The sequence below is a fragment of the Triturus cristatus genome, chromosome 2_1 (genome assembly GCF_964204655.1).
Source record: "Triturus cristatus chromosome 2_1, aTriCri1.1, whole genome shotgun sequence".
In the NCBI taxonomy this organism is placed as follows: Eukaryota; Metazoa; Chordata; class Amphibia; order Caudata; family Salamandridae; genus Triturus; species Triturus cristatus.
Genome location: NC_140581.1, coordinates 4,789,009 through 4,814,116, shown reverse-complemented (window position 1 = coordinate 4,814,116; position 25,108 = coordinate 4,789,009). Strand labels below are relative to the sequence as shown.

The window sequence follows — 25,108 nt, the reverse complement described above, 5'->3', positions numbered from 1 at the left end:
GAGGGTGGGGCTGAGTGATGATCCTTGTGGTATGCCGCAAATGACTTCGGTGGCCTCGGATCTGAACGGGGGGAGGCGAACTCTCTGGGTTCTTCCGGCGAGGAATGAGATGATCCACTCCAGGGCCTTCTCTTGGATTCCGATGTTGCGGAGGCGCTGCACCAAGGTGCGGTGGCAGACAGTATCGAATGCTGCGGAGAGGTCTAGGAGGATGAGGGCCGCTGTTTTCCCGTTGTCGAGCATGGTTCGGATGTCATCAGTGGCTGCGATGAGGGCGGTCTCGGTGCTGTGGTTGGCTCTGAAACCGGACTGTGAGTGGTCGAGGGATCCGTTCGTCTCGAGGAAGGTAGCAAGCTGTCTGTTGACGGTCTTCTCGATGACTTTGGCGGGGAACGGGAGGTTTCTTCAGGAGGGCGCTGAGTTCGGCATGCTTCCAGCTCTCCGGGAAGGTGGCAGTGTTGAAGGAGCAGTTGATGATGTCCCGGAGTTGGGGTGCGATGACGGAGTCGGCCTTGTTGAAGATGTGGTGGGGGCATGGGTCGGTTGGTGATCCGGAGTGGATAGTGTTCATCGTGCGGATGGTGTCTTCGGTGCTGACCGGGGTCCAGGCGCGGAGGGTGGTGGTGGGGGGCGTCGGTTCGGTGGTTGGGTGCGTGGGCTGAGCGCCGAAGCTGTTGTGTATGTCGGCGATCTTGCGGTGAAAGAACGAGGCCAGTGAGTCGCAGAGGTCTTGTGAGGGAGTGATGTCGTTGTTTTCGGCTCTGGGGTTGGAGAGCTCTTTGACGATGTTGAAGAGTTCCTTGCTGTTGTGTGCGTTGTTGTCCAGTCGTTCCTTGAATGCTGTCCTCTTGGTGGTGTGGATCAGCTGGTGGTGTTTGCGGGAAGCTTGCTTGAGGGTGTTCATGTTGTCTGTAGTCGGGCTTTTTTGCCAGGCTTTCTCGAGGGTGCGGCAGTTCTTCTTGGAGTTCTTGAGGTCGTCGTTGAACCAAGGGGCTGTCTTGCATCTGGTCCTGTTGGGATGGTTTTTCAGGGGTGCGAGGTCGTTGGCGCAGTTGGTGATCCACTGTGAGAGGTTGTTGGCTGCTTGGTTAGGGTCCGTTGAGCTGGCGGGAGGGTTCTGGCTCAGTGCTGTGGAGAGCTGGTCGGAGGTGATCTTGTTCCAGCTCCTGCGGGGAGCCTGTTGCTGGTGGTGGTGAGTCGTAGTTCTTCTGAAGCTGAAGTGGACGCAGCTGTGGTCTGTCCAGTGGAGTCCGGTGGCGTGGCTGAAGGTGATGTGCTTGCTGGAGGAGAAGACTGGGTCAAGCGTGTGTCCGGTGTAATGTGTGGGGGTGTTCACCAGTTGCTTGAGTCCGAGGTTGTCCAGTAGGGTGGTGGTGTTGTTGTCGCTGTTGTTCTCCAGGTGGAAGCTGAGGTCTCCTAGGAGGATGTAGTCAGCGGAGGGGAGGGCGTGTGGGCTGATGAAGTCAGCGATGTCTTCACTGAATTGTGTGCGGGGTCCTGGGGGTCTGTAGATGAGGGTGCCTCTGAGTGTGGTCTTGGGGTCGGTGTGAATCTGGAAGTGAAGATGTTCGGCGGCTGTGAGGGTGTCGTCGGAGTTGGTCGTGATGCGGATGGTGTTCTTGTGGACGATGGCGATGCCACCTCCAGTCTGGTTGATGCGGTCCCTCCGGGTGATCTTGTATCCGTCCGGGATGGCGATGGCGATGTCGGGTGCTGAGGAGGCGTTCATCCATGTTTCCGTGAGGAAGGCTACGTCTGGAGATGTGGTGTCGAGCAGGTTCCAGAGTTCTACGGCGTGCCTGTGGACGGAGCGGGTGTTGAGCAGGATGCACTTCAGATGGTTGCTGCTGGTGTTTGGCTTGGCGGGTGTCGTACGGGTCCGGATGCAGGAGAATTTGCAGGACTGGCAGGTGAAGGGTCCGTGGGTGCGTCTTGGGGCTGCGCGGCAGCAGTCCGGGATGCGGCCGGTGTTGAGTGCAATGAGGGTGGCGGCATCATAGGTCTGGCGGGTGGGCTGGCATCTGCGGGGGCCAGGGGGTCCGGCGCTGGGCGCGGGCCAGGCGCGGACGGGCGCAGACGGGCTTGCCTTAGGCGCGCGTCCACTGCGCGGCCGCTGCGCGGCCTCCATATGAGTGGGAGAGGGAGGAGCAGCTGGGAGGTGGGAGCGGGGCGGCCAATAGGGTGAGAGTGGGCGGAGCTACGGGACGCGGTGGCGGGAATCGGGCAGCGAGGGACGGGAACAGGAGAAAAGGGAGCACTACTGGGCAACAATGTGGAGGTAAAACGAGGGCACAAAGGAGGCACAAGGGGGTAAAAGTCACAAAAGAAGTCACAAAAGTCACAAAAGAAGGCAGGCAGGCAGGCACTCACACGGGTACAAAAAAGAGAAGGGGGCACTGGCACTCGGCAGGCAGTCGGTCTTGAGCAGCGGCAGCGGCAAGCGTCACACAGGGGGCTACGTGGCGGTGAGGGGAGCGACCTGCCTGGTGAACAGGGTCAAAGGTCGCTCTCTCTACCGCTGCGCGGCCCCTATATGAGTGGGAGAGGGAGGGAGGAGCAGCTGGGAGGTGGGAGCGGGGCGGCCAATAGGGTGAGAGTGGGCGGAGCTACGGGACGCGGTGACGGGAATCGGGCAGCGAGCGAAGGGAACAGGAGAAAAGGGAGCACTACTGGGCGACAATATGGAGGTAAAACGAGGGCACAAAGGAGGCACAAGGGGGTAAAAGTCACAAAAGTCACAAAGGAAGGCAGGCAGGCAGGCACTCACACGGGTACAAAAAAGAGAAGGGGGCACTGGCACTCGGCAGGCAGTCAGTCTTGAGCAGCGGCAGCGGCAAGCGTCACACAGGGGGCTGCGTGGCGGTGAGGGGAGCGACCTGCCTGGTGAACAGGGTCAAAGGTCGCTCAGTGGCAGTCAAGGCAAATGTCTTGAAGGAGGTGTTTCAACCGAGAGTTTCCCCCACAGAACCATTAATTCCATTTTATGAAGCCATTACGGATATCCCGCTCGGGGCCTGGTACAAGACCTGCACAAGGGCTTCTGTGCATAGGACAATTGCCTGCCACCATCGCCTGCCTGAGAGGACCACGGTTTCTTCACCCAACACCCACCCCAGATAGTCTGATGGCTCAAGTTTCTACCTCCAAAGTTCACCACAGCGCATATCCTTCCACTCCACTAGACAGTGAATCCAAAAGGCTGGATACTTTGAGGGAGAGGATGATCTCTTCCACCAGCCTGGCACTGCGGTCGGTGAACACCCATGCCTCTTGGGCAGATACTCCCAGAGTATGTGGGACTCGGTTGCACAAGTACTGCCTTGGTCTCAGAGGAGGCCTGAGCCATACTCTCTCAACCAGATGCTGATGGGAGGGATGCAGCCAAGTTTACTACACAATTTGGGCTGGATACGACCGACTCCCTGGGCACAGAGGGTTCATCGTCATTGGCCCATAGGCTAAGAACCGCTGTTTTTTCGGGGGATATCCAGGTCTTGCTCATGGACATGCCCTTTGATGGCTCTCTGTGGTTTGATGAGAAGGTGGACTCTGTGATTTTGGAACAGCAGAGCTACAGCGAGGTTCTTGGGCCTTCCTATGACCCACGACAACCCTAGTCCACCTTCCGCCCCTTCTAACCATGTCTGTTCACGCTCAGCCACCCAGACAGCAAAACACACAATCGTTTTGTGTCCTGAGGATGGGGCTTCCACAGACCATGTGGCCAGGGTCGAGCCAGTCCACCACCCGCTCACCCCCTCAGCACCCACCCACCCACCATCAGCAGTTGCAGCCTCAAACCCATTTTTAGTATGCCCTCTGACCATATCATGGGCATCCAGTGGGTGGCAGAATACACAATCAGCTGCATAGTGGACATCAATAGCATCCGACCATTGGGTTTTGCAGTGCGTCTAGAGGGGCTACTCCCTCACTTCTGTGACCACCCCCGTCCCATGCCACCTACTTATGACGCGTTAACTCTCGTGGCCAATGGAACTATAGAGAAGGTGCCGGCATCAGAAGGAGGTTGCTATTCCCGCTACTTTCTGGTGTCCAACGACAGAGGACTTTGCCCTATTTTAGACCTGCACCTTCTCAATGTCTTCCTGAAAAAAGAAAAATTTGAAATGCTCACACACGCACAAGCCCTGTCCGCCCTGTGACCAGGAGGCTGGATGGTATCGCTGGACTTGCAGGACACTTATTTTCACATCCCTGTCCTGCCTACCCACAGGCTCTACCTGCGGTTCTCTATAGGCTAAAAGTACTTTCAGTTTGCCATGCTCCCCTTTGGCCTTACCAGTGCCTTTTTTAGGTGTTCATGAAAGTGATGGCAGTGGTTGCAGCCCATCACGAAGTTCAGGGATTCCAGTCTTTCCCTACCTCGATGATTGACTGTTGAAGGCAGCCTTGCACCAGGCAGCCATCTCCCACTTCCAGACTACAGCGAACCTTCTGCACTCTCTGGGGTTCACTTTCAACGTGCCTCAATCACACCTTGATACAGTGCAGTTTCTGGCCTATCCTCTCAAGGGGCAAGTCTAGGAAATTCAGGTTATGATACCAATGTTTTAGCCTCAATCCTTTATTTCAGTGAGACTGACTCTGAGGCTGTTGGGTCTCATAGCCTCTTCCATCCTTCTTGTGACACATGCCAGATGTCATATGTGGGCTCTGCAGTGGGACCTGAAGTTCCAGTAGGCACAGCATCAGGGGGATCTCTCTGACATGGTCCAGATCTTGAAGGGAACTGCAAAAGACCTGCAATGGTGGCTGACGAACCATGATTGGGTCAGTGGCAGACCCCTCTCCTTTCCCCTCCCAGAGTTGACTTTTGTGACAGATGCATCACTTCTGGGCTACAGTGCCCATCAGGGAGAGGTGGAGATCGGAGGACTATGGTCTCTGGCGGAAGCTGGACTCCACATCAGTCTGTTGGAGCTCGGAGCGATTCGACTGGCAGTAAAGGCCGTCCTTCCTTCTATCAGGGGAATGCTCGTTCAGGTGTTCACGAACAGCAGAACCTCCATGTGGTACTGCAACCAACAGGGCGGGTGGGGCTTTAGACCGTATGTCAAGGCACCATGTCTCTGGACATGTCTGGAACAGCCGAGCATATCCTTGGTGGTTCAACAACAGGAGGGCTCACTGAATGCCGGGTGTGGACAAACTCAGCCGTTTATGCCTAGCAGATCACAAATGGCATCTCCATCCAGACGTGGCTCAAGGTCTCTTCCAAGAATGGGGAAAGCATTGGTTGGATCTGTCCGCTTCTGTCGAATGCAGCAGTTTCGCACTTTGGAGTTTCCAGGGCGGCTCTCGCTCGAAGACTCATCTCGAGTGGAGCTCAGGCCTCCTGTACGCCTTTCCGCCAATACCACTCCTTCCCAGAGTTCCCAAGAAGATCAGGAACGACCGGGCCAAAGTCATTCTTGTGGCTCTGGTTTGGGCACGGAGAGTCTGGTGTCCCGAGCCCTCTGATAAGGCTGCAAGTCATTCTTGGGTCTCCGGTTTGGGCACGGAGAGTCTGGTGTCCCGAGCCCTCTGATAAGGCTGCAAGTCATTCTTGGGTCTCCGGTTTGGGCACGGAGAGTCTGGTGTCCCGAGCCCTCTGATAAGGCTGCAAGTCATTCTTGGGTCTCCGGTTTGGGCACGGAGAGTCTGGTATCCCGAGCCCTCTGATAAGGCTTCCTCTTTGGGAGCATCTTATGTCACATCAACGACCAGGGTTCTGCACCCGGACTTGACAACGCTTCACCTTCACGTGTGGAGATAGAGAGGCAACGGTTGACAGCTTTCAGCCTTCTGCCCGAAGTCTGCAATGTTATCTTGGAAGCCAGGCCTCCCTCCATGAAGACGGTATATGCCTGCCGTTAGAGCACATTCATGGCATGGTCTACAGATCAGTAAGTTGACCCCTCTATCTGCACCCCTTTCCAAAGTTATTCTGTTTATTCTTACTCTGGCCCTGCAGGGCTCTGCTTTGGACACTTAAAAAGGGCTATCTTTCTACCATCTTGGCAATTATGCGGTTGTCAGATTAGCCATGCCTATTCAAGTTACCTATTGAACATAGGTTTTTGAAAGGTCTCCAACACATGTTCCCACCTTCTCCATTCATCATGCGTCAGTGGGACTTCAATTTAGTCCTAACGTTCCTGATGTACGCTCCTTTCGAGCCGTTACACAACTGTCCTATCAGGGTTCTTACTATTAAAACGGCCTTTCTAGTGGCAGTTACATCTGCCCGGAGGGTCAGCGAGGTACAGGCTTTATCATCGCTTCCTCCTTACCTTACCATCTACCCAGACAAACTTTCCTAGCAAATGTGGTCACCCCCTTTCATGTAGGCAGGAGAGATTCCATCAGCTGGACCCAAACAGAGCGTTGTAGTTCTACCATGACAGCACAAAAGAGTTCCAGGTGGACGATCAGCTTTTGTGGGGTACTCCAGAGCGAAAAAAGTAAAGGCAGAGCATAAGCAGACCATCTCGAGATGGAGCGTGCTCTGCATCGAAATCTGCCATGCATTGGCGAAGAAGCAGCCGCCTGAGGGCCTGTGGTCTCATTCTGCCAGAGCCAAGGCTGTGAGCAGTATGCGGAGAACCGGTCCTGGATATCTGTCAGTTAGCAAAGTGGGCTTCTCTAGGAAGCTCTACTCCCTTGACAGTCCAGTCTGTCGAGATGGGTATTTTACCCGTTCGGGTGCAACAGGACTTTCTCATGTAACCTGTGTCGCAGTCCCACCTCTGGAAAGGTATTGCTTGGGTATCTATTGTAAGGTAATGAATCTGCGGATATAAGTCTCTATCAGATGAAGAAGTTACTTACCTTTGGTAACGCTTATCTGGGAGCGACTCTGTCTAGCTGCGGATTCCTTACTGACCCACCCATCCTCCTCGCTCTGTGAACGGATTCAGAGTAAAGGGTTTTCTTCTTTCAAGGGCTTTCGTTTTACACAGTAGTGGTCAGTGTTCTTCATTACTTCGCAAAAGAAACTGGCACCTATATAGGCACTGTGCACGTCACTTCCGAAGCCATTGGCACCACCTATTGGCGTGCCGGGGTACTGCTCACGAACATTTATTTTTCTTTTTAGGGAGTTGCTGGAGCCACTCCAGGATTATGGATCCAGTCATCTCCAGGTTTCCTGACCATAAGTTTGTGAGAATTTGAAAGAGAATTTATTTAGATGCAGCCTCCGTATCTGGGCCCGTGTTACTAATAGGGCACACTTTCCCTGTTTGAGCCACGGCGCACCGGGTGCAAACAGGGACGGCGTGCCCTATTGCGATGAACGTGCCGCTCCCGGGACAGCTGTGAACTTGTGCTGCTCTGGGGGCAGCAGATTCAGTGAAATACAGAGCGGCTGCTTCAAAGTCGCTCCATGTTTCTTTGTGCACTTTAAAGAGGGGTTAGAGCTCCCCTGCAGGCGGGAGCAGGATGTCCATGGGCCTCCCTTTATGTCCTCCTGTGAGCAGAGATATTTTGAGGCATCGTCAAAGTGGGCCCCGGCCTTTCAGGAGGGCCCCTGATACAGCCAGCTCTGTCCTGCAAAATCTTGCCCTGATGACCTTGAATAATTCTTAAACAGATTGTTTTAAACACTATTTTCCTTTGATTTAATTTTAATGGGGTTGATGTGTCAGTCTTTGACAGACATTTTGCAGAGAAATGTTAGTTTTTCAACAGTATGCAACATCCGTTAAAAAGTTTCTTTTATATCAAAACAGGTCCTCGCCAATGAGCGAAAGAGATTGAATAAACTCTACAACAAAACCTTTGAGGTCCTCCAGGCGGCTTATGGGATAAGACACAACTGGCTAAACATAGTCGAGTATTTCTACTCCTCGACTTTGATCAGGCTTACCACAGTAGTACATTCAGTACCCGTTTGGAATCTCTTGGGTACAGTTCAGTCTCCTTAATACATTGCCTTATAAAGGATCCCGTTTTACTGCACCAGAAATAAATGAACAAAAAAACGCATGTATTTGCACTGCGCTGTTACCAAGTCCGACGCAAAAAGAACAATTGATGGACAGAATGCAGAACAATATCATACATTCACCCCAGTACAGAGATCTGGGCCTAAATCCATTGTTTTTTTGCTCACCATTCCAGTTTGGACCCAGCCATATGCAAATCAGTCTTGACCGTGCGCCCAATGGGAACAGTCCAGTCCGAACTGCCAAGCCAGGTCCTCCCTGGACTGGAAACAAGCATCCTAGGACCGGTTTCAGGCTTTCAGCCCTCATCAGCCAGGATAGCTTGACTCCAGTGGCATGGAGAGCACGGGACCCACGTCTGGTCACACGGGTGAAAAATGCAAAAAGAACAATTGATGGACAGACTGCTGAACAATGTCGTACATTCACCCCAGTACAGAGATCTGGGCCTAAATCCATCAGATTTAACCCAGATCTCTTGACTGGGGGTGAATGTATGATTCATTCAGCATTCCGTCCATCATTTGTTTGCGTAGCACTTTTCACCCTAAGTGGGATAGGTATGCCTAGACGTGAGTCCCTTGCTCTCTGTGCCACTGGATTCAAGCTAGCCTGGCTGATGATGGGTGACATACCCTAAAACCGGTCCCAGGATGCTTGTTTCCGGTCCAGGGAGGACCTTGCTTAGCAGTTCGGTCTGGACTGTTCGCATGAGGCACAGGGTCAGACTGATTTGCATATGGCTGGGTCTAAACTGGGGTGGCATGGTGAGCAAAAGAACAATGGATTTAACCCAGATCCCTTGACTGGGGGTGAATGTATGATTCATTCAGCATTCCGTCCATCATTTGTTTGCGTAGCACTTTTCACCCTAAGTGGGATAGGTATGCCCAGACGTGAGTCCCTTGCTCACTGTGCCACTGGATTCAAGCTAGCCTGGCTGATGATGGGTGACATACCCTAAAACCGGTCCCAGGATGCTTGTTTCCGGTCCAGGGAGGACCTTGCTTAGCAGTTCGGTCTGGACTGTTCGCATGAGGCACAGGGTCAGACTGATTTGCATATGGCTGGGTCTAAACTGGGGTGGCATGGTGAGCAAAAGAACAATGGATTTAACCCAGATCCCTTGACTGGGGGTGAATGTATGATTCATTCAGCATTCCGTCCATCATTTGTTTGTGTAGCATGTTCCCAAGTCCCACAGCATGGTTCAAAGCCATGCCGTGTGTAGTGATTACGTTGATACAGGTAATTGGGAAGAGGTGTTTGTTAAGGAACAGTAACTGGAACATATATTTTGGCAGGACAAGTGACGTTGGGAATATATTTTAAAGCGGTTTTCCACTCAGACACCTGGTGAGCCTTTAATGATGTCCCTGTAATGTCAAGTGATAGCCTACTGACCCTGGAGCGGGTCATGGAGAGTTCCTTATGGTGTCTGGGCACACTTCAAACAGATTGTCTCTTGAGCGAATAGTAGGGCATAGTGAGACTTTGATGGTGTCTATATTACTGTAATAGAACTGTCCACTGAGCGAGGAGTGGGTCACTGGAACTCTCTGGCAGAATGTCCACTTTGCAGGTCAACTCTGACAGAATGTCCACTGAGCAAGGAGCGGGTCACCGTGAGCCTCTGACAGAATGTCCACTGAGCGAGGAGCAGGTCACTGTGACTCTCTGACAGAATGTCCACTGAGCGGGTCAACTCTGACAGAATGTCCACTGAGCAAGGAGGCGGTCACCGTGAGCCTCTGACAGAATGTCCACTGAGCAAGGAGGCGGTCACCGTGAGCCTCTGACAGAATGTCCACTGAGCAAGGAGCGGGTCACCGTGAGCCTCTGACAGAATGTACGCTGAGCTAGGAGCGGATCATGCTGAGCCTCTGACAGAATGTCCACTGAGCAAGGAGCGGGTCACCGTGAGCCTCTGACAGAATGTCCACTGTGTGAGGAGCGGGTCACCGTGAGCCTCTGACAGAATGTCCACTGAGCTAGGAGCGGGTCACTGTGAGCCTCTGACAGAATGTCCACTGCGTTTGGAGCGGGTCACCGTGAGCCTCTGACAGAATGTCCACTGAGCGAGGAGCAGGTTACTGTGAGCCTCTGACAGAATGTCCACTCCGCGAGGAGCCGGTCACCGTGAGCCTCTGACAGAATGTCCACCTAGCGAGGAGCAGGTTATTGTTAGCCTCTGACAGAATGTCCACTGCGCGTGGAGCCGGTCACCGTGAGCCTCTGACAGTGTCTGTACGTACCAGTATCAACCAGTGGCATGCTTCATCATCGGGTCAATACCTCCAGCACCTGTTATTAATCTTGCCACAACCCCTAAGCACATCAAAGAAACGTCACTACCTCTTGTAGGTAATTTTATAGTTTGAATCATCCCAGATCCTACTCCGTATCCTTAAAAAATAAAGTAATGCTCCCATCTGGTAGAGGACCAGCACACTAGTACTCGACGATGAAGTTGAAGCATGCCACTGGTTGATACGAGTGGGTTCTTTACATATTTTTTGGGAGATCCATACTGGATCAGAATGTCCACCTAACAAGGAGCGGGTCACCGGGACCCTCTGACAGAATGTCCACTGAGTGAGGCGCGGGTCACCGTGAGCCTCTGACAGAATGTCCACTGTGTGAGGAGCGGGTCACCGTGAGCCTCTGACAGAATGTCCACTGAGTGAGGAGCGGGTCACCGTGAGCCTCTGACAGAATGTCCACTGTGTGAGGAGCGGGTCACCGTGAGCCTCTGACAGAATGTCCACTGGCTGAGTTGCTGGGCACTGTGATGCCATCACCCGTCTCTCCTGTAAGGTCCGCATTCCAGCAAGCATGATATGCGGCACCTTACATCTCACCAGTGGCTGCAGGACTTCTCCTTAACTTGTAATTTGTTTGCCATATGAGTGTTCCAATCAAGCAATAGATCACTCTAAATTGAAGGTATAGCTTTTCAAAAAGAGTTTACACAAATTCCTTTTTTTTGCAGATCCAGATTTGTTGCAGACCAGTAGGAGGCCAACTGTCTCCACTCCTCTCAAGAAGGCAGCATCTTCTACAACAGGTACAAGCCTTCTCCATATAACTTTCAGGGGGATTCAGGAAGTGCACGCTCCTAGTGTGATCTAGCAAATCTGTACACATTTCTGGTGGGATAATGGATTATTCTCCAAAGCCCCACTGAGGTGCAATACACAACAGTGATTCCAGTCGCCCTGTGCCAGACCTATACGCACAGTGCTGCTTGGGTAGCAGATATCAGAATTGTACGCACAGTGCTGCTGAGCTAGCAGATATCCGACTTGTACACACAGAGCTGCTGGGGTAGCAGATATCAGACTTATGCACACAGGGCTGCTTGGGTAACAAATATCAGACTTTTATGCACAGTGCTGCTGGGATATCAGACATCAGACGTGTAGACACAGTGCTTCTGGGGTAGTAGATATCCGACCTGTACACACAGTGCTGCTGAAATAGCAGAAATCAGACGTGTACAAGCAGTGCTGCTTGGGTAGTAAATATCAGACTTGTACACACAGTGCTCCTGGTATACCAGATTTCAGACTTGTGCTCACACTGCTGCTGGGGTAGCAGACATCAGACTTGTATGCACAGTGCTGTTGGAGTAGCAGATATAAGACTTGTGCACACACTGCTGCTGGGGTAGCAAATATCAGACTTGTGCACACAGTGCTGCTGGGGTAGCATATATCAGGCTTGTACACACAGTGCTGCAGGGATAGCAGATATCAGACTTGTACACACAGTGCTGCTGGGGTAGCAGACATCAGACTTGTACACACAGTGCTGCTGGGGGAGCAGATATCAGACTTGTACACACAGAGCTGCTGGGATAGCCAATATCAGGCTTGTACACACAGTGCTGCAGGGATAGCAGATATCAGGCTTGTACACACAGTGCTGCTGGGATAGCAGACATCAGACTTGTACACAAAGTGCTGTTAGGGTAGAAGATTTCAGATTAGTAGACACAGTGCTGCTGGGGTAGCAGATATCAGACTTGTACACACAATGCTGCTGGGACAGCAGATATCAAACCTCTACACACAGTGCTGCTGGGATAGCAGATATCAGACTTGTACACACAGTGCTGCTGGGGTAGCAGATATCAGATATGTGCACACAGTGCTGTGGGATAACAAAAGCTGCTGGGTTAGCAGATTTCAGACTCCTACACAGTGCTGTAGGGTAAGCAGATGTCAGACTTGTGCACACAATGCTGCTGGGATAGCAGATATCAGACTTAGGCACACAGTGCTGCTGGGGTAGCAGATATCAGACTTCTATACACAGTGCTGCTGGGGAAGCAGATTTATGGACTTGTGCACACACTGCTGCTGGGGTAGCAGATGTCAGACTTGTGCACACAGTGCTGCTGGGGTAGCAGATATCAGGCATATGCAGACAGTGCTGCTGGGGTAGCAGATATCAGACTTCTACACACAGTGCTGCTGGGGTAGCAGATTTCTGACTTGTGCACACACTGCTGCTGGGATAGCAGATATAAGATGTGTACACACAGTGCTGCTGGGGTAGCCGATATTAAACTTGCCTGCAGTGCTGCTGGGGTAGCGGATATCAGACTTGTAGACACAGTGCTGCTGGGGTAGCAGATGTCACACTTGTGCACACAGTGCTGCTGGGGTAGCAGATATCAGGCATATGCAGACAGTGCTGCTGGGGTAGCAGATATCAGACTTCTACACACAGTGCTGCTGGGGTAGCAGATTTCTGACTTGTGCACACACTGCTGCTGGGATAGCAGATATAAGATGTGTACACACAGTGCTGCTGGGGTAGCCGATATTAAACTTGCATGCAGTGCTGCTGGGGTAGCGGATATCAGACTTGTAGACACAGTGCTGCTGAGGTAGCAGATATTAAACTTGCATGCAGTGCTGCTGGGATAGCAGATATCAGACTTGTGCACACAGTGCTGCTGGGGTAGCGTATATCAGACTTGTACACACAGTGCTGCTGGGATAGCAGATATCAGACCTCTACACACAGTGCTGCTGAGATAGCAGATATCAGACTTCTACACACAGTGCTGCTGGGGTAGCAGATTCCTGACTTGTGCACACACTGCTGCTGGGGTAGCAGATGTCAGACTTGTGCACACAGTGCTGCTGGGGTAGCAGATATTAACTTGTGTACACAGTGCTGCTGGGATAGAAGATATCAGACTTGTACACACAGTGCTGCTGGGTTAGCAGATATCAGACTTGTGAACACATTGCTGCTGGGATAGCAGATATCAGACTTGTGCACACAGTGCTGCTGGGATAGCAGATATCAGACTTCTACACAGTGCTGCTGGGGTAGCAGATATTAAACTTGCCTGCAGTGCTGATAGGGTAGCAGATATCAGGCTAGTAGAAAAAGTGCTGCTGGGATAGCCAATATCAGGCTTGTACACAAAGTGCTGCTGGGATAGCAGATATCACTTGTGCACACAGTGCTGCTGGGGTAGCAAATATCAGACTTGTGAACACAGTGCTGCTGGGGTAGCAGATATCAGACTTGTACACACAGTGCTGCTGGGGTAACAGATCGACTTGTACACACAATGCTGCTGGGACAGCAGATATCAAACCTCTACACACAGTGTGGCTGGGATAGCAGATATCAGACTTGTACACACAGTGCTGCTGGGGTAGCAGATATGAGACCTCTACACACAGTGCTGTTGAGATAGCAGATATCAGACTTCTACACACAGTGCTGCTGGGGTAGCAGATTTCTGACCTGTGCACACACTGCTGCTGGGGTAACTGATGTCAGACTTTTACACAGTGCTGCTGGGGTAGCAGATATTAAACTTGCATGCAGTGCTGCTAGGGTAGCATATATCAGGCTAGTAGAAACAATGCTGCTGGGATAGCCAATATCAGACTTGTGTACACAGTGCTGCTGGGATAGCAGATATCAGGCTTGTACACACAGTGCTGCTGGGATAGCAGACATCAGACTTGTACACATAGTGCTGCTGGGGTAGCAGATATCAGACTTGAACACACAGTGCTACTGGGGTAGCAGATATCAGGCATGTGCACACAGTGCTGCTCGGATAGCAGATATCAGACCTGTACACACAGTGCTGCTGTGGTAGCAAATATCAGACTTGTGAACACATTGCTGCTGGGATAGCAGATATCAGACCTGTGCACACAGTGCTGCTCGGATAGCAGATATCAGACTTATACACACAGTGCTGCTAGCATAGCAGATATCAGGCTAGTAGACACCGTTCTGCTGGGATAGCAGATATCACTTGTGTACACAGTATTGCTGGGGTAGCAAATATCATACTTGTACACACAGTGATGCTGGGGTAACAGATATTAAACTTGCATACAGTGCTGCTAGGGTAGCAGATATCAGGCTAGTAGAAATAGTGCAGCTGGGATAGCCAATATCAGGCTTGTACACACAGTGCTGCTGGGATAGCAGATATCAGACTTGTACATACAGTGCTGCTGGGATAGCCAATATCAGGCTTGTACACACAGTGCTGCTGGGATAGCGGATATCAGACTTGTACACACAGTGCTGCTGGGGTAGCAAATATCAGACTTGTACACACGGTGATGCTGGGGTAGCAGATATCAGACATGTGCACACAGTGCTGCTGGGGTAGCAAATATCAGACTTGTACACCCAGGGCTGCTGGGGTAGCAGATAACCGACTTGTACACCCAGGGCTGCTGGGGTAGCAGATATCAGGCATGTGCACACAGTGCTGCTGGGGTAGCAGATATCAGACTTGTACACACAGTGCTGCTGGGGTAGCAGATATCAGACTTGTACACCCAGGGCTGCTGGGGTAGCAGTTATCAGGCATGTGCACACAGTGCTGCTGGGGTAGCAGATATCAGGCATGTACACACAGTGCTGCTGGGATAGCAGACATCAGACTTGTACACACAGTGCTGCTGGGGTAGCAGATATCAGGCATGTGCACACAGTGCTGCTGGGGTAGTAGGTACAGGAGGTGTACACAGCCCTTCTAGGATAGGGAAATCATGCCAACACCTCTGATGAGATAATAAATGGTTGAGTTATACAACCTGTTGCTGTGATATTATATTCACAAGTTATTCCAACGCACAATCTTCTGTTACAGACGATACGGGAGTTTTACTCACAGATGAGCTAGAACAGTGTATGCATCAATAATGTACTCATCGTCAATATCATAGCGGGTACTGCAGTTATACACACAGATCACCTGGAACAGTGAGTGCATCGCATCTCTGATGTACAGGGCGATGATGGCATAGCGGGTAGAGGAGTTATACACACAGATCACCTGGAATAGTGTGTGCATCGCGTCTCTGATGTACAGGGCGATGATGGCATAGCGGGTAGAGGAGTTATACGCACAGATTAGCTGGGGCCGTGCGTGACACGTCTCTGATGTACACGAGTGATAGTGTGTGCATCAGACGTCTGTACGTCTCCTATATCATAGCAGATACAGGAGTTATGCACACGGATCCGCTGGGGCCATGTGTGCATCAATCATGTGCATGTCTCTGTTTACACGTTTCCTATAGCATAGCGAGTACAGCAGTTATAGAGACAGATCCGCTGGGATATTGTGTGCATCACACGTGTACATGTCGGGGCGTGGCTAACTGCCCCGGCGACTCCCTTCCCCTAAATGATCGTGCTATCCACCTGGCTTCAGGAGGTGAGCTCCTGCGTGCCAGGCTCCGGGGGCTGCAGGCAGCGATCTCTGCTGTCCCGAGTACGATCGGCGAACGGGGGGAGCTGTCACGACACTGCGGGCAGCGGGGTGGAGCACCACGGACTCACGGAGTCCAGTGCCCAGACGCCAAGGGGTGGATCCGGGCATGTCATCCATGCGCGTCCCGCGCTGGTGGCGGCGCGCATGCACTTGTGCCGGTGAGCCCCGCTCCAGTAGCCACACGAGTGGACGCGTGGTGATCGGCGGAGTGGCGGCTGGTGCATAGGGGCGAATGGGGCGTTGCCCCACTAGCCTTGGGACGAGGATCGGGGAGAAAGACAAGAAAGACACCACACGCAATGCAGCAGCCTCAAAAGAAGTGCTCATTGCCCCGTGTGTCGATCACAATAAACAATACAAATTAAATTCACTCTGACTCTGTTTTCTTCTAGGGACGGACGACGAGGTCACAGCAGGTCAGAGACCTCCTGCGCATGTGCTGGCCGGGGCGAGGAATATTGCTCGCCCTGGAAGCATATGCGGAAAGAGTGATGTCATCATGAAGGGAGTGACAAAAGAAAGCGGAACATGCCTGGTTTCAAATGGGGCGCCCATGCTGCGCCCCAGGCGTCTTCAGGATCGCGCCACTGAAATCAATGGCAAGGGGCAGGGCAGTGGGTGGCCACAACCGGACCACTCCCCTTGCCTTCGCGCTAATCCCAGGCCTCCTGATTGGTCAATGGGAGGCGGGAGCTTGTGCATTGCTCAGGACGGACACCGGCACCGGCCACATTCAAGCACCGCACTGCAGAACACTCTCCCTCCTGCCTCTCACACGCCACAGGCCCGGATGTGTTTCTTGGGCAGAGATCGATGTCACTTGGTAAGTGGATCGAGCAAAATAAACAGTGCAGTGGGTGGCGCTCATGAACATTCACAAACGAGTGGTTGTGTTGAAAAATGATGAATCGATTCGGCAGCTAGGAAAGCACAAGCAGAGTGACGCCAGGTAGGCACAAAATTAAATAATCCATGTTGCTGTAAAATATTGTCTCAATAAAACCTTTATGTGCTATTATTATTATGTTTTTATAAGTAGGAGGGTGATAGAAATTGGTATTACGAACATCAGCTGAAACTTTCTTGGAATTATGGCTTTAAATGTAATCGCCGCACGCCGGTAACTGTTTGGGAGCTGTAACTTACCTGCACATTATGCAACAAACGGGTCATAAATGAATTGCCAGCGCAGTCTCTCTCTACCGAATCACAGATTGCAGCATACAATCTCCCATGAAGGCCAATATTTCTCTCCCCGCCCCCTCCTATTAAACTCCTGCCTCGCTGAGGGGCTGGCGGTGTTGATTGGATCATCATGTCATCCTCGAGCCTTGGGGAATGGCGATCCATAATTCAGCTGCAGTCAGTCTGCTTTCTTTATTTTTTGGGCTACCTATATAATAATCAATTGCAGAGTTGTCACTTGGCAAAAAGCGCGCGCGTTCCAGGCTTCCCTCCCTGACTGGATTGGCTTCACATTGCAATCAGCGTGCTCCTCATGGGAACGGAAACTGTTTCTTGTTTTTTACGGAAGTCCGTGGCACATTAACAAAGAGACATTTTAATACTATTCTTTCCTGTCAAGGCTGTAATAATATTCTTTGTGCCTAAAAAATGCTTACGAGGCGATGGGTTAAATTTGAGCCAAAGAGAATTATAAAATGTTGGGTTCCTCCTGAGGGAACCGTCATAACATTAATGTAGAGGTGCTGTCAACACTCGGAACAACAGTATTGATGTGGCATAACATTCACAGTTTCAATTATGTTTTAACAGACATGGCATGCCTGCATGGGAGAAACTACAGCCGCAATGCCAAGCATGCCTTCTTCTCTCATTAAATTATGATTTTCATGATTTACTTCCTCTGCGCTATTACATTCTCGCGCTAGCCAGGCTTTTATTAGAGTTTTGAGAGGAGGTGCTAATGTGGAAGATCGACTGTGGTGGTGACTGCAGTGCAGAAGTCTTAGAGTAGCACGCGTGTACAGTACTTTCAGAAATTCCCAAATGTGGCTTGGGTGGTTTAATTTATAGATTTGTGCATGCACGGAGTTGAGCTTTAGCTGCCGAAAGGAGGCATCAGGTATTGTTTCTGTTTGGCAGAAGTCAGTTGAACCCTCCCGAGCCCCCCTCCCCCTCCCACCACTGGGCACTCAACTCGGACCTCTACGCCTCACCACCTTCAAATGTCACCAGCCGCCCCTGTGTGGGACCCGATGGTGTGCTGGTTTCTCTTTTCCCCCGTGGAGTGCGGGGCCCGGCGATGGTCATGATCGGTGACAGGGCATGGGCAGCCCCCATATCATTAAGACTGCATGGTTGGCGCCACGACTCGATGCACTCCCCTATATGGACTCCTTGATGTAGGAGAGTAGGGTCTGCTATCCTATGGTCACCCCAAATTTTTGCTTTTTGCTTCACTGGTTTTTGACATATTGAGGCTGTGGGCCTGCCAATCAGACCCCCAGCCTGCTGTTCTCTCTACTAAATTAAAACTATGCACCCTAGGTGCATAACCAATTGGAAGTGGATCACCCTGTCAGCCCCTGTACCAGTGTACACTAGGTACCCAGGGCATTGGTGTGCCCAAGGCCTGCCAGGGGCTGAAGCATGTATTATGCCACCCCAGGCTTGGCCTAACAATTTGACACAACTGGCTGATCACTCAGCTGGGGTAAGTTGGTGTAATCACCTCTTACTTAGGTGTAGTATACCTATACCTAACCTTAAATGGGACACCTGGTAACCTATAAGTCACTCCTATGGCAGGCCTTAACAATCCTGAAGGCAGAGTGCTTGGTTCCATGTGAGATGGTGCTCTGGCATGAGCTGAGCCTGTCTGCAGTGGTCGGAACAACTTCCTTCTACTGTTTCCAGATATCGTCATACCATATACTCTTAAGTGCATTATGAACCTCGCGGTTAAATGCTATCTTTGGTTTGGCTTTATCAAAACATGTCAAGTGAGGTGTCATACGAATTGGAATACTAACCCCTCGCCAATTCTGGCGACGGGGTTAGCATTCCACCCTTCTAGAGGGACACGACATGTACAGTACCTGAAACCCGGGTAAAATCAGACATAGCCTCAGCTCCACAAAATGGATGCTGCCACCACAGACACAAGTCTGCCCTCCTGCTGCTGGGAGTCCTTCCAGCTTGGGAGGTGTGGACAAAGGGTTTCCTGCCAGGGGAGGTGCATGCACCACACCAGACAGGATTTTGTGTATTGGTCAGGTAGGGCTTGAAAGAAACCAGACATGCCTGTGGCTCACAAGGAGCCTCGGTGCATATGCCAGTTCAAACCGGTCCTGGGGCACACCAGTCCCGGGCCTGGGGCGAGCTGGACAAAGGATTGGGGGTGTAACCACCCCCCTTCCTGGTCCCACCCATAGGGAGGGACCTAGCAGGTAGTCCGGCCCCTAGAATCCGCTTAAAGGTAGGAGCTGTGTCCTAAGACTTCAGACATCCTGGAATCAACTTAACACTAAGAAGAAGACGGGAACTTCGACGCTCTGCCGCACAGAGGACTGAAGCCAATCTCCCCTGTGGTCAGGGAGTGACCACCTTGCTAACGCAAGCACCATCCAGCGAATCAACGTCTGCTTTGCCGCCGCCTCCCGCCGGAGCCCGAGCCCAGAGACTGACAAGACCTGGACCTCCAGACCTCTCACCGCCCGATCCACAGTCCCTGAAAAGAGGAGACCCGTGGAGGCACCGAGACACGTGGAGCCAGCCATCTTGAAACGACCACGACAAGCTGACAAGTGCAACAACCGAGGCTCCCTCCAAGTTGTGCTTTGGGATCTGAGAAGCCCAACCCTCGAGCAGCATCTGCACCAAAGGTGAGCCCTCCAGCATCTCCACGATCTGCGTGGGGCCCTTCTGCATTTTGCCACTCGACGCGCCTAACCGGTTGCTGGCCCGCTGGCTAGTAGCCATCTTGGCGACGAACTCTACGAAATACACCGCTGGTCTGGTTGCTCCAGACTGGCCCTTGCTCCCCTCCAAAGGAGCAGTCCCTCTGACCTTGCTGGTCAGAACCATCAGCTTATTTCATCTCCTACAACAATTGCTTTTGCCAAGGCTTGTTTGCTTCGATCAAGTCGCCGACACCGCCGACAGCGAGAGCCTGCGTGGGACAGCTCGTGAACCGACTCCTGGACGTCGTCGACCTCCAGGGACCACGTGGCTGCAGAGACAAGCTACACCTTTCTTCCTGTTTGCACCCGACACTGCCTGGTACCCACCTGGTGCCACGCTGGTCACTGGCTAGTGACTGTGAACACTGTCCCCTCTGCTTACAGGTCTTCAATATCTCCGATCCACTCTTGGATCCACTGCATCTCTCCCGGACCGACCGCCTGCAGCATCTTTGTCTTCAGGCTCCCCGGAACAGATAGAAGAAACCCGACGCACTTCGAGGCCTATGCACCCGCTTCCTGTGGGTGAGGTAAAGCTGGCACACCTGTGCCCAAGTGTAGTAATACATCTCTAGTGCCTGTGTTCCAAATCTTGAGTTCCTAGTCCATCCGGAAGATCCTCTTTGCAGTAACTTTGTACTTTTTACGCACCCATTGAGACCTATGGGAGCACGCGTGTGACTATTTGCTCTGCACACGCCACCCGTGGACCTCCTGGTCACTAACTGAAGTTAGCTCCTTGTAGGCCCAGCGATTCTAGAGGCCCTAGGCCTTTTCCCTTTTCTGTTTGTGGTACTTATACCACTATTTTAGTATATGGTTTGAGCGGCCACCAGGGCCTATCCATATAAAGTGCAACTTCTGTGTATTCTACTGTAATCTTGTTTGACGATTTGTGCTCCTGTGCTCATAAAGAGACTAGGGGTTACTTTGAGAAATAAATACATATATATTTTGAATATATATCTGTGTGGTGTCCTTTCATTGGTATAAAAGGGGGTTACATTTGGTAAAACAGCTGGCTTAACACGCTTCACGAGTTTAGCCTCAAAGACTGCTTAGCCTACGCTACCACTAGGGCAGCTAGTCCGAAAAGGTTGACTTACAACCACACCATAAGGGTTGCTTGGCATGGTACAAGGTGATCACTTTAACTAGTGAGCATCATATACCAGGCCAACTTCTCACATTGGTGAGCAGCGGTGGGATTTGAGCTTGCTGTGTTTTACCATTGTAATCTCTTGGTTACCAATTGAAAGATCACATAGGTACCTGTAGGTACATATAAAACAAGATTAGATATACATAAGTTCTACTGAACTTAGTTGTTGTAGAGCAAAGGGAGTAGCACACCCTGACTACAACTACTAGATAGGTTTAGTAGGTAAACCCAAGTGTAGGTAGATTGCAACACATCCACCCACACTTAAGAGCAATGGCCGGGGCAGAGGGGTCCACTGTACCCATCTCTGTTGAGAGTGACCCCCAGAGGGCACCATCCAGCTTTGCTACCCTTAACCAGAATGAGCTCAGGCATTTGGCAACTCTTAGAGGCCTTAAACAGCCCAAGAACCCTACCTCTGCTGAGCTCAGAGAACTCTTACAAAATGATGAGAATCAGAGAGAACTCAGGAAAGCTTCCCAGTTAGCCCCCTTAGGGTCAGGAACAGGAGGCCCCCCTTCTGAAGATGCTACAGAGGTACCCAGTTCCAATAGCCATCCCTTAGATGAGAATCATACTACAGGGGAGGAAAGTGGTGAGGATACAGAAAGTAGTGAGGATGAAGGGAGAACTAGCCCAGTGCCAAGTGTTATACTTGGCCCAGCTAAACTAAGGCTATTGGGGATTGACAGTGGGTTTACCCCATTGGATCTCCCCAGTGGACTTAACACAGGGCTTGGGAGACAAAGGAATCGCTCAGGTGACTCCAATGCTTCCCATGGCTCTAGAGGCTCTCAAGGTCACTCCAGGAAAAGGATGACCACCCCTCAGAGGAGGGAACATGAGGCCAGAATGCAGGAAGCCCAGCTGAGGATCAGGAAGCAAGAGCTAGAAGTAGCCCTGATGGAAGAAAAACTGAACAAGGCTAGGCAACCTAGAGAGAGTGGGTCTATACCCACTGGTGGCAGCATTGTCCCTAAGGACAAGGATAGGGTCTTTGACAATAGGAACCTGTCCAAGGTTGTGCCCCCCTACAAAAGTGGGGATGACATCCACAAATGGATAACTGCTCTTGAGAGAGCCTGCAAAGTACAGCAGGTTCCTGAAGACCAGTGGGCAGCAATCCTCTGGCTCTCCTTTGAAGGAAGAGGCAGAGACAGACTCCTCACTGTTAGAGAAGAGGATGTCAGAAATTACAGAGTCCTGAAGAGTGTTCTGGTAGATGGGTTAGGCTTAACCACTGAACAGTACAGGTTAATGTTCAGAGACACCCAAAAGACACAGACTCAGGACTGGTCTGAATATGTTGAATGTGCCACTAAGGCTTTGGAGGGTTGGTTGCTGGGAAGTAAGGTATCTGATTTTACAGGATTGTATAATTTGATGATGAGAGAACAGATTTTAAATAACTGTCAAAACCAGCAACTGCATCAACACTTGGTTGACTCTGATCTGACCTCTCCCCAAGAATTGGGAAAGAAGGCAGACAAATGGGTCAGAACCAGGGTTAAGCAAAAGAACCAGAACCAGGGCCAAGGGGGTGATCAGAAGAAAACAGACCAAAAGGGTGGAGATCAGAAATCTAAAGACCAGAAGTCTTCAACAGGGCCCCAAACTACTGCTAAGGAGGGTGGGTCCCAACAACAGTCCAAAAAGAAGAAAGAAGGTCAAAAGAAACCCTGGTGCAATCATTGCAAAAATACAACTCACTGGACTAGTGATTGCAAAAAGGGTGGAGCCCCCAACACTGTTGCCCCTAAGGCACCTGCTCCCAGTACTACTGTTAGCAGTGTTGGTCCCCAGACAAAGGGTGTAGTGGGAATCACTATGGGATCTGAAGGAGATTCTGACTTAGACAGAACCCTGACACAGGCAGTCTTGATCTGTGATGGGGACATTGATTTGTCCCTGACTGTGAGCCCCAGTAACCTGGGCAAGTACAGACAGACTCCTTTAATTAATGACAAAGTGGCTCAAGCCTACAGGGACACATGTGCCAGTGTCACTATGGTGACACCAGGCTTTGTGGACCCTGGACAGTACATGCCAGGTGAGAACTACCTGGTGACCAATGCCAGCAATGCCACTACTTCACATAGTGTGGCAGTTGTTAACTTCTCATGGGGAGGGGTAACTGGCCTAAAAAGGGTTGTGGTTAGTGCAGACCTCCCAGTAGAATGTTTGTTGGGCAATGACCTAGAGAGTTCTCTATGGCCAGAAGTGGAGTACAGGACTCATGCAGAGATGTTAGGTATATCATCACATGTCCTTGCTGTGACCAGGTCACAGGCCAAAAAGTGCCTCACTGAACCTCAGGTCTTGGATCCTGGAACAATGGACCAAGCACCTACCAAGAAGAAGAACAGGAGGGTCAAGGCTGTGCCTTCCCCCCTGCCTCAGAGTGATGATCAGCCTTCCCAGGAAGCTGATCTAGAGGACCCTGAAGGAACTGTCCCTGAAGAACTTGAACCTGATCAGGTTGAGTTTCTGGGGACAGGGGGACCTTCAAGGGCTGACTTGAGGCAGGCTCAGTTATCCTGTCCCTCTCTTGAACCCCTCAGACAGCTGGCTGCTGCTGAGGCTGCTGGGAATGCTCAAGGTACCCATAAAGTGTATTGGGATGAAGGGCTCCTTTATTCAGAGGCTAGAGACCCCAAGCCTGGTGCTACCAGGAGGTTGGTTATACCTCTGCAATTTAGGGGCTTCCTTCTTACCTTGGCCCATGATATTCCTTTAGCAGGACACTTAGGCCAGAACAAGACTTGGGACAGGCTTGTCCCTCACTTTCACTGACCTCATATGAATGAAGATACAAAGGAGTTTTGTCGCTCCTGTGTGACCTGCCAAGCCAGTGGCAAATCAGGTGGCACAACAAAGGCCCCCCTAATACCACTACCTGTGGTGGGGGTCCCCTTTGAAAGAGTGGGAATAGATATAGTGGGTCCCATGGATCCTCCCACTGCATCTGGGCACAGATTTATACTGGTGGTAGTGGATCATGCCACCAGGTATCCAGAGGCAATTCCCCTTAGGACCACTACAGCTCCTGTTGTGGCCAGGGCCCTGCTGGGAGTATTCTCCAGAGTGGGGTTTCCTAAGGAGGTAGTATCTGACAGAGGTACCAACTTTATGTCAGGATACTTGACAGCTATGTGGAAGGAATGTGGTGTCAACTACAAGTTCACCACCCCTTATCACCCACAATGCAATGGGCTTGTTGAGAGATTCAACAAGACCCTAAAGGGTATGATCAAAGGATTACCTGAAAAGCTCAGGCGAAGATGGGACATCCTTCTACCCTGCCTTCTGTTTGCTTACAGAGAGGTCCCACAAAAAGGAGTTGGCTACAGCCCCTTTGAATTGTTGTTTGGGCACCCTGTAAGAGGCCCACTGTGTTTGGTGAAGGAAGGATGGGAGTTACCTCTCAAAAAGCCTAAGCTAGACATAGTGGACTATGTACTTGGTCTCCGCTCCAGGATGGCTGAGTATATGGAGAAGGCATCCAAAAACCTTGAGGCAAGCCAGGCCTTACAGAAAGCTTGGCATGACCAAAAGGCTGTCTTGGTTGAGTTTCAGCCAGGACAGAAGGTATGGGTGTTGGAGCCAGTGGCCCCAGCAGCACTCCAAGACAAATGGTCTGGACCCCATACAATCCTGGAAAAGAAGGGAGAGGTCACCTACTTGGTCGACCTAGGAACTCCCAGGAGTCCCCACAGGGTACTCCATGTTAACAGGCTTAAAGCATATGTTGACAGGGCAGACATGGGCTTGCTCATGGCTACAGATGAGGGACAGGAGGAAGAGAGTGACCCTCTCCCAGACCTGTTGTCTCAGAACCCTGAAGATGGCTCAGTTGAAGGAGTGACCCTTGGAGGCAACCTCACTGCCCATCAGCAGACTGAATGTAGACAGGTTCTACAATCATTTTCACATATGTTTTCCTTGCTACCTAGTCAAACTGACTGGTGTACCCATGTGGTGGACACTGGTGACAGTCTGCCTGTAAAGAACAAGCTTTACAGACAACCTGACCACGTCAGGGACTGTATAAAGGCTGAGGTACATAAAATGCTGGAATTAGGTGTCATTGAACCCTCAGAGAGCCCCTGGGCTAGCCCAGTGGTTCTGGTCCCCAAACCTCACACCAAAGATGGCAAGAGAGAGATGAGGTTTTGTGTGGACTACAGGGGTCTCAATGCTGTCACCAGGACAGATGCACACCCTATTCCAAGGGCAGATGAGCTCAGAGACAAACTAGCTTCTGCAAAGTTTTTGAGCACATTTGACT

The 25,108-nt window shown here is 51.3% G+C and overlaps 1 protein-coding gene across 4 annotated transcripts in view; it reads left to right on the top strand.

Annotated features, from left to right (window-relative positions):
• LOC146863590 (uncharacterized) overlaps nt 1-25,108 on the top strand; it is a 298,140-nt gene that overhangs the window by 202,563 nt on the left and 70,469 nt on the right. For all 4 annotated transcript variants that reach the window (XM_085627591.1, XM_085627586.1, XM_085627589.1 and 1 more), the window contains one exon: nt 10,945-11,019. In XM_085627591.1, the coding sequence (XP_085483717.1) occupies nt 10,945-11,019 (75 nt within the window). The remainder of the gene's footprint in view (nt 1-10,944; nt 11,020-25,108) is intronic.